The sequence below is a fragment of the Kryptolebias marmoratus genome, linkage group LG15, assembly GCF_001649575.2.
Source record: "Kryptolebias marmoratus isolate JLee-2015 linkage group LG15, ASM164957v2, whole genome shotgun sequence".
Classification (NCBI taxonomy): domain Eukaryota; kingdom Metazoa; phylum Chordata; class Actinopteri; order Cyprinodontiformes; family Rivulidae; genus Kryptolebias; species Kryptolebias marmoratus.
In genome coordinates, this window is record NC_051444.1 from 29,373,376 (window position 1) to 29,383,605 (window position 10,230).

General features: G+C 38.9%; 1 protein-coding gene and 1 pseudogene across 1 annotated transcript; one reads left to right on the plus strand and one right to left on the minus strand.

Annotated features, from left to right (window-relative positions):
• Positions 1-6,614: 6,614 nt before the first annotated feature.
• On the plus strand, positions 6,615-7,907 carry LOC108249217 (cocaine- and amphetamine-regulated transcript protein). Its single transcript, XM_017438457.3, has 3 exons — positions 6,615-6,837; positions 7,205-7,288; positions 7,375-7,907. The coding sequence occupies exons 1-3, from the start codon at positions 6,655-6,657 to the stop codon at positions 7,480-7,482; spliced, it is 375 nt and encodes a 124-aa protein (XP_017293946.1). The 5' UTR covers positions 6,615-6,654; the 3' UTR covers positions 7,483-7,907.
• A 259-nt stretch (positions 7,908-8,166) lies between these two features.
• Positions 8,167-10,020, minus strand: LOC119617722 (annotated as a pseudogene).
• Positions 10,021-10,230: the final 210 nt, after the last annotated feature.

Below are 10,230 nucleotides of genomic sequence, written 5' to 3' on the forward strand. Positions count from 1 at the left end.
GCTGCTTTTAATAAAACCTCTCAAACTCTTATTGTTGCATTCAGTCTCTATTTTATGTTGCAGCCCAACAAGCTGGGTTGTGGAAATCTTAATTTGCCAAGCAACAAAACTAAGAAGTTACTTATATGTTGCATTTACAGGAATCTGATGTGTTTTAGTAATGTTGAAAATGAAAGACCTAGTATTCCTTGACCGAATGCACATCACCCACTGCCTTTCTTACCAGAGTTTTAAACTAAGAGCATCTCATGTTGAGAAATGGAGTTATAGCCCTTTTGGTCAAACCTTGAAAATAATGTTATGCATGATGTAATGCGATACTGTGAAATCTTGTCCTTGCCTCGTGTTGTGAATGACTCTCAGCTATGACCACATCAAATTTGAGCTCAACACAGTCAATTCTCTAAATCTGAATTTGTCTGAACGTAAATTTGTCAATAAATAAATGATGTTCAGACTTCCAAATAACAAAATTGTTCTGGCACATGAATTTGCCCCCAGCTGTGTACCTCTGGCTACTTGCTGCATTATTTGGTTATTACCGTAGGTGTTGCATCTACATGCACACTGTGCCCCCTGTGGTGTACATGTGTGTTTGTGTTTTCCCTGTTTTTCCTTTGCCTGCCACAAATGTTTGCAAAAAATCCTGACAGAAGGACTACATCACCACTGAAGTGAAAAAGAAGATTTTTGAAAACTATGTGAGCAGTGTACAGGTGAATGACCTCAGTAGGATACTCAGCCAGTCACCCTCAACGATATGCACTGTAAGAAATGAATGTGGAAAAAAGACGTGGCTAAGGGAGTGACACAAAACAACAACATCTGTTGGAGGTTTCATCAGTGAAGGTGGAGGCGCACACTTTATCCTTCACATCCACTGCAGATCTTTTATTTTTCATTTCGGAGGCTTTCTTTTCAAAACGTATAAAGTTTGTAGTTTTTGACTTTTTGGGTTATCATTACCACATTGAGAATTTCTGATGCCACATGCAGTTTATTGTGTGAATGCTGAGTCAGCATCCACACTATTATTTTTCTGTTGGTAGTTTTGTATGTTTTTTGTCGTCTATTGCAACATACTGTTAGCATTCTTCTGACACAAGCTCTAATGTAAAAGTCCTTATTAAAAACAGTCTAATCTATAAAAATTATTGAGTGTGTTTAAACCTTTCATTTAGATTATAATTCCAAGCATTCTGTTTAAAAGATCTGTAAAATAAAATTATAATTAAAGGCTTCCTTCAGATAATAAAGGGACAATGCTTGCTTCAGTATGCTATTCTTGTTAAACCATGATGAAGTGAATGTAATTGTTTAAATCAGGTTCAGATAATTCAGAATAACTAATCCCTTGATGCTAAAACTTAGTGTTAGTTTTATTTTTGCTCTGTTGATTTTATTTTCATTTCATAATAAAATCTAAAAGGGCAAATCTGGTCTCTTTTATTGGTAATAAATTATAATGAAAATTGCCTGTAATTAATGTATTCAGCCTTTAGCTGTTGAAATCAGATAAACAATAAGAGTGAATAAATCAAGTAATCTAAACACTGTTGATTGATAAGTATGAGCTGATCACACATCAGGAGCTTGAAACCATTGCAAAGTAAGTATCTTCTTACATCCTTTTACTACACTAACTTTAAAGTGTTCACTGTTTTACTGGCTGTAGCTTTTATGTATGTTTTTTTTCTTATTTTAGCATTTATCTATGGTTCTACTAATTTCAGCTTTTAGCTGCTGTTTTACTTATTGTAGTTTCTGTTTCTGCTTGTTTTAACTTTAACCACTCAGCTTCAGCTTCTTTAACAAATTTCAGCAGTTATTCCACACTCAATATTCACACTAAGTTTCAGAACGAAATGCCCAATTTTCTACTTATTAATGTAATGTTTTAGTAAAAAAAAAAAAAAAAAAAAGCAAGTTATGCATCAATTCTCACCTCTTTGGGGCAGAATGTACTGTTAGTGTTTATTTTTCTGCCCTGAGATTAGTTTTGTTATTGGTGCTATTAAAAGAAAGGGAATAAAGTTGCCATTTAAAAGTTTCCCACTGCTTACATGAATCCATATTTTCAAGATTAAACTGTATTTCATTTGAGATAAAGTGTTTAGTCAGAAAACTCAAAGTTTGTTTTGCTGTACACTTATTATAAATAAAGCAGATGGCGTCAAATGACTTAATGATCTCGACTTTGCAGCGAAAGCAGCAGGGAAACGAGGAAGCGTCTCCTGCAGAGCTGAGCCTTTACCAGACAACTGGAAGCACAGAAACTAATGAAGTCGTGTTTGTGAATGAAACAGCCCGCTTGTTGTGAATGAAATGTTAAATTGGTGCCTCAGCCATTAAAGCTGGGAGGGAGGGAGACATGAGTCATGCAGCTTGGAGCGCAATCAAAGCTTCCTGCTCCTCCATCTCCTGTCAGCTCTGAATCCTGCGATCAATTTCTGATTTAAAGCCGGGATAAGTCAAGCACAGGATGAAGAACGCCTCTGGATTCAGTTTGTAGCAACAGCTAAGCCGTTGCTGCAGTGGACTCAGGGATTTGCAGAGGAGATCAAACTGCAGAGCAAGTTGCAAACACAAACTGAAGGAGCATTTCAATTTGAATATGGGGGTTTATTTACATTTTACACCACTGGATTTTATGTTTCTGCTGAAATTAGCTCCTAAAATAAAGTCTTAAGTAACTTTTTTGTTCATGTTTCCCACCACCGAAAGGTGAATGCTGACAATAATGTTTTAGCTTGTGTATGTACGTGTCTGTCTGTCTGTCTGTCTGTCTGTTAGCAAAATATTTCATGAACTACTAAACAAATTTTAAATAAACTTACAGAAAGTAATCAATGGATGTTCATAAAAACACTGATTATTGTTTGGAGTCAACCTTATTCAAGATGGCTGGCCCAGCCAACTGATCTTTCAAAACACAGACATGACTTTAATTCAGTCAGTTTTACAGATATTGACCTAAACTTTGGTGTAGTACCTGAGACTGATTCCCAACACATATTCTGAGCATTAACAGAAAGCACAAGATTTCTGTTTAAAATATTGCCATATACCGTACTATTTTGAGTTAACTCTGTTTGTTTGCAAATTATCTCATGAACCACTGAATGGATTTGAATAAAACGTTCAAGAAATAATCACTGGATGTACATCTACAACTGATTGACCTTTGAAACTAAACCAATTTAAGATGGCCACCACAGCTAACTGACCCTAAAAACACAAAAATAGTAATAACTCATTTAATTTTACAGATATTCTGCTAAAATCTGATGTTGTAGAGTCATTCACAGTACATATTCTGTTACATTCATTGCACACATCTTTCCTTAAAACTTTATCCTTTACTGTCAGAGTCAATCTTGTAATCAATTAATAATAATAATCAATTTAATTTATAATGCACTTTTCATTAATAAAAATCTCAAAGTGCTACATGGTACATCTAAAAACATAAAACAACAATCAACAATCAAAAACAATAAAAAGACTGTCATTTAAAAGTGGAGTAGGCTTGTCTAAAAAGGAAAGTTTTCAAGCCAGTTTTAAAATCGGACAATAGCTGCGGGGCTCTCAAATAGTCCGGGAGAGAGTTCCATAGACGAGGAGCAGCCACAGCAAATGCTCGATCACCCATAGTCCTTAGTCTTGAACGAGGAAGGTGGAGAAGATTGCAGGCTTGGGATCGTAGGGGTCTAGAAGTTGAATGTGAAGTAAGGAGGTCCTTCAGATAATCCGGTGAGGTTCCATATAGACAATGATGGGTGATAAGTGCAATTTTATACTGAATCCTGTAAGTTACAGGAAGCCAGTGAAGCTCGTAAAGAGTAGGAGTGACGTGATCAAATTTACGAGCTCTCACTAGGATCCTGGCAGCACTGTTTTGTATGTACTGAAGCCTCTGAAGGTGTTTTTTGTGGACTCCAATAAACAGCGAGTTACAGTAGTCGAGCCTGGAGGAGACAAAGGCATGGATGAGGGTCTCAGCATCAGAACGGGAGAGAGATGAACGAATTTTGGAAATATTGTGAAGGTGAAAAAAACAGGTTTTAAACAGGTGCTTAATGTGATTTTCAAATGTGAGATGGGAGTCCATTCAAACTCCAAGGTTTGTAACAACGGAGGAAATGGGAATGTCTTGTCCAGAGAATGAAATACTCGTCAGAGTCGAGGATTGAACCTGATGAGGCGTTCCGATCAGTATGGCCTCGGTTTTGGAACAGTTCAACTGAAGAAAGTTATGGTTCATCCAAGTCTTAATCTCCTCCAGGCAGGACGTTAGCGCAGTAAGTAGAGGTGAAGTAGAAGATGATCCCGTTCTAATGTAAAGTTGCAAATCGTCTGCATAACAGTGAAATGAAGTATTATGCCAATTAATGATTTTACCTAAAGGCAGCAAATAAAGAGGAGGAATTATCTGTTAGAAAAATATCTCATGAACAACTGGACAAATTTTACTAAAATATCTGTAGGTGATTACATTTTGGAGTCAATCTGATTCAAGATTGCCATCATAGCTAATTAACAATAGCCTACATAAACATATTAATCCGTCTCTCAGGTTTACAGATATTGAGCTAAAATTTGATGCGGTAGGTGGTGAGAGTTATTCACAACACATCCTCTGAGAGTGATGTCTCAACAACTACACTACGTGAAATTAAGCATCACGTTATTTTCACGATTTGACCAAAATGGCTACAACTCCCTCATTTCTCAACATGAGATGATCTCAGTCTGAAACTCTGGCATGAAAGGCGATGGGTGATATGCATTCTTTCAAGGTATGCTCGGCGTTTAATTGTACACGTTTATCATGGTGTTTTATCTGCACAGACAAACACAATAAAATTTTTGTTTTACACTATAGGTAAGTGATTAGACTTTGTAGCTGCTACTGGGAGGTTTGTTCTGAAGAAAGATAAACTTCATTCAAAAAAATTTTAAAAATTTTTTTCAGTAACAGTCCAATTGCAGCTGATCTGTTTATGTTGTTGTGCTCCCAGTCTCTTACCAGATCTGAAGCATTTAAATCAGCCAATTGCAAGCTGGAAAAGTTTTCTTTCCTATCAGACAGAGCTTTGTAATATGTGTGATTTGAAGAAAGGATCTCATAGACTTACTGTGATCATTTCCAGCTGAAAAGGCTGACTTAGTCACAAAGTTTCAGAGCGGGAGAGGTTGCAGATCCTCTGGAAATATTAGAAAAAAGTTGTACATCTTAATGGTCTGAAGGGAATTATGAGTGTTCTGGGTGGCTGAGGCACATGAGGGATGTTATTTTAACTCCATCCATGGGTTTCATTAAAAGGGAAAAGGGTGATCATGTTTTTGCCTGTGTCTTTGTGTGTGTGTGTGTTTTTGTTTGTTTTTTGTCTGGGCTGTTAGCAAAATATCTTGTGAACCACAGGACAGCTAAATGACTTTAGCGTCACCGAAATGGCTATAACTCAGTTTTACAGATATTGGGCTACAAATTGGTGTGGCAGTAGCTGAAAGGCATCCCGAACACATGCTCTGAGCACAAACGGATTGCACCGCATCTGTTTTCAAAGCTTTGCCATGAAATATTGGAGTGAATTCTATTTGTTAGCAAAATATCTCATGAAATACTGGACAGATTTTAATGAAACTCTCACAAAATAATCACTAGATGTACATCTACAACTGATTATCTTTTGGAGTAACCACAATTCAATATGGCTGCCACATCTACTCAACCTCAGGAAGCACAAAACTGGCTATAACTCAGTCAGTTTACAAGATATTGGTTTAAGATTTAACGTGGTAGTAGCTGACAGTCAATTCCAACACATAGTCTGAGTGCTGCACTTGGTGCAACATATTTGCTTCAAACTTTGGCATTAACTGTCAGACCAAACCTGTAGGCCTGTTAGCAAAATATTTCATCAACCATGAGGCAGATTTTAGTGAATCTCCAAAAAAGTAATTTCTGGATGTGCATCTACAGCACATTAACCTTTGGAGTCACTTCACTTCAAGATGGCTGCCACAGCTAATCACCCTTAGCCTACACAAAAAATGATTTAACTTTGTCAGATTTACATATATTGAGCTGAATTTGGTGTGGTCGTAGCAGACAGTCATCCCCAACTTATCCATTGAGCACTAACATATCTCACCTCATTTCAAAAAGTTCAGCCAAAACAGCACAAACTTCATCCTTTCTCAAAATAAGATGATCTCAGTTTAAAACTCTGGCATGAAAGCGAGCAATATGCACTCCTAGAATGAATGGGTCTTTAAGTTGACATGTCTTTTTGATGAATATCTAAAATGAAAATGTAATGCAGTCAGGAAAAAAATAATTCTAATCAGGTAATTTGTCCCAACACATCTCAGACCTCTTGTTGGTTTCACCATCACTTTTAACTATCCAGTTATGAAACGTGTAACGAGTAATCTATTACTCTGCTTTGTTGACTTTCTGTGGCGTATTTTGCCCAGCAACTTTTGCGGGATGACTCATCCAAGGCAGCTGTTACGCATGACACAAAGAGAGAGGGTGGGGTTGCGGGGGGAATCAAAGGATAAGGTGGAGCGAGCACGTGGGACTTCTCCCATAAAAAGCTGTCCGGGTGGAGGACGGCTAGTTTTGACCGTGGGAAGCTGGGCCACATGCTGCCGAGCACCGGGACCACCATGCGCAGCTCCAGGCTGCTCCGCGCGCTGCTGCTGCTGCTCTCCACCTGCGCCGCCGGAGCCCAGCTGCTGGACGCGGAGTCCGAGGAGGAGATGAGCCCCAGAGCCCTGCGGGACTTCTACCCGAAAGGACCCAACCTGACCAACGAGAAGCAGCTGGTGAGTCCGCTCGTCGCAGCGGGGCCAAACTTGCATGGTTTCGAATCCGTGTTGGATCCTTTTGCGCGCACATTGGAGCTGAAAGTTGACATGGGAAAATAAAAATGCACTTAAAAGTCCAGATTTAGGAAAAACAAAAATTAAAAAGCACGCATTAAGTTCTACTACAAATGCAACTTTATCCTCATGTGCTTAAAAAATTCTTTTGCGCACAAATGCATTATAGAAATAAATGATTTGAACCTAAATAATTTTCATTCCTGATTCTTTACGCTGGAATTTGCAAACTATAATCACTTTGTGTTATGAAGACGTGATGGTTTGCAGTAAAATATGTTTTATAGTTTTTATTCTTATTTCCTGGCAGCTTGGAGCGCTTCAAGAAGTTCTTGAAAAGCTGCAAGCTAAACGACTGCCGGCGTGGGAAAAGAAATTTGGCCAAGTCCCAACGGTATGCACATACACATTGTTATTATTGTTATTTATAAATATCAACATGTTTTTGTTTTAGATGTAATTTTTTTTTTGCATCCTCAGTGTGACGTTGGGGAGCAGTGCGCGGTGAGGAAAGGCGCCCGAATCGGAAAGATGTGCGACTGTCCCCGGGGAGCTTTCTGCAACTTCTTCCTGCTGAAGTGCTTATGAGCCTCTCCGGACCTGAATGTAGCACTGACAGAAGACTCGATTACTTTGTAATGAATATTTTTTTAATGGTCCCAGCTGAGGAGCAGCTGAAGTGAACGCTTCAAATAAAAGGATGATAGAAGTTTTATTTAAAGGAAAAATAAAAAAAGCTCAAAGTGTATCACAGGTAGAGTCTATGTAAGGATGGCATGATGGTGGATAGACCATGAGAATATTAAAGCTTGTGTAAATATTCAGATCCACTTTATGTTTGTTGAAAAAAATCGTTGTTACAACCCAAACTCCACAATAAACTCACCTGAGGACCAGAATCCCACTGTAAAAACATCTGATCAGCAATATTCTGCATCTGCTGTGTTTTTAACTCCTTTTGCTTCATAAATGAATGTTTTGTGACTTCTGTTAATAAACTGTGAATCATCTGGTTTTGTAAAGCATCTGAGTGGCTGTAGATTCTTTTGAAAACTCCTGAAATCAGTTGTGAAACCTTCATGTTTTTCATAATCAGAAGGATATGAGGGAGACCGGTGTGACGTCACGCCTCCTCAGGGTGGTCAGGCAGCTTGAAATAACATGAGGGTTTAAAATTAAACCCATTTCTGACACAGAGGAAGCAGATATGAGCCAGAGAGAGACTCACATATCCATCACTGCGCCAAAAAACACTGAGCTTCACATTCATCCTCACAGAGGCAGCTTCAGGCTGCTGATGACAAAAAGACGCATCTACAACCACATGAAAACCCACTATATTTAGTTTTTGACAAATCAATCTCACATTAAAAAGTGAGTTTTTAAAAGTTTCTTTTTGCTTGAAACATTTGTAGGATGTTTTTACTTTTGTCTGATAACTGAGAAGGCTTTCAGAAGGATGCTGATGGACTCTAGAATCAGTTTTTGGTTTTCCTGTTAGACGTGGGGCGGCACGACAGGACAGTAGAGCTGTTATCCCCACAAAGGAAAGGTTGCAGGATGGCCTCTGAGCCTGGGGCCTTTCTGTTTGCATGTTCTCCATGGTTATGCTTGGGTTTATTCCAGGTACTCCAATTTCCTCCCACAGACCAAACACATACACGCTATGTGAATTGGTAACTTACTTGTCCCGAGATGTGAGTGAGCATGTGAATAGTTGTTTGTCTCATTTGCAAATGTGAACACTTGCATGAACCTTTCAGAAATTAGTCACAACTGTTTCTGTCAACAATCCATTCCATTTTAAGATTTGTAGAATATTTCTTTTTCTCAAAACAAGAAGAAATCCAAGATAAAGCCCTTTTAAACTCAAACTTGATGCCCATAAAAGAGAGAAAAGAATATCATTCCGCAGTTTAAGATAAGTCTGCACAAATGTGATCCACAATGAAACAAAAAAAAACAAACAATGTTTTCATGCAGTCTTAACACAATATTCAGCATAACAACATGCATTAACAAAACAAGTGATCTAGTAAGTTTTTTAACATGTGTAGATGAACAATTTCAGGGTCATAATCTGTTGATTTAGATCAAAAAAGGTTGCCAGTGTTGCCAGAGGTGGGTGATCATTATAGGTGTTGCAGGAAGCAATTCATTGTTAGAGTGAAAACTTAAAAAATGGATGTCCATAAGTCATAAGTCACGGTTTTAGGTATTTGTCTGACCCTCATGCAAGATACTCTCAGGAGACAACAAAAAGTTAAGGTTTATTTATAAAGCAATGAATTAAAGAAGGGTCGAAGGAGGATCTGGACAGCACGGAGAATCAGGAACACTGGGGATAGAGTAGAGAAACAAGTGAGTCCAGAATATTTGAATCTGAGGGGGTTATGTGGATGAACAGTTGAGTCCAGAATATACAAATCAGAACAGGGTGTTTGAGGAATAAAGGATGAGAAATACACCTTACAGTTGAAGAGGTAGTCTGTCAGGGAGAGGTGAGTGGGATCAGGGGAGATGGTTCTGTGTGGGGATTGAAGCCAGAGGTGTGTGGGTGAACTGGAGAAGGTTGGTTAGTTTGTTAAAGGATTGAAGCAGGTGGATGAGTGTGTTGGAGGGCAGACATGATGCATGAATGAGGATTCAATTCAATTCAAAAATACATTATTAATCCCAAAGGGAAATTAAATGTTGTTGTAGCTCATAATCCTGGTTTTGTTAAAGAGTTGTTATAGTTGCTGATGGCAGTGGGCAGGAAGGATCTCTTATAACGGTCTGTCCCAATGTGTCCTCGATTCTGATGTCCTCAAAGAGCCTCACCAGGTCAGCCTCGCTGGCCTCCTGCGGAGCCATAACGGTCAAGCTCTGGAAGTGCAGGTTGGTCTTGAACTCCTGGGTGATCTCCCGGACCAGTTACTGAAAGGGCAGATTCTGGATGAGCAGCTCAGTGGACTTCTGGTAGTGGTAGATCTCCCTTAGAGCCACGGTACCGATCTTGTAGAGGTGAGGCTTCTTCACTTGGCTGGTGGCCGAGGTGCTCCAGTGGGCGGCTTTGGTGGTGAGCTGCTTCCTGGGACCTTTACCTCCGGTGGACTTACAGGCGCTCTGCTTGGTTATGGCCATGGATGGACTTCAGAGTTCTTTACTTTCAACACTGAAGAGTAAAAGATCAACTGCTCCTGATTGTGAAAAGAGCAAACCTTGTTGTTATAGTTACGCATCATAACAAGATGTCCAAAAGTAAAAGGTTTCAGTAAAAAATCCTTGTAGCTGCACAGCATCCGATGGCAGAGGAAATAAGATTTCAAAAAAGTGATTTACAGATAGAAAAAG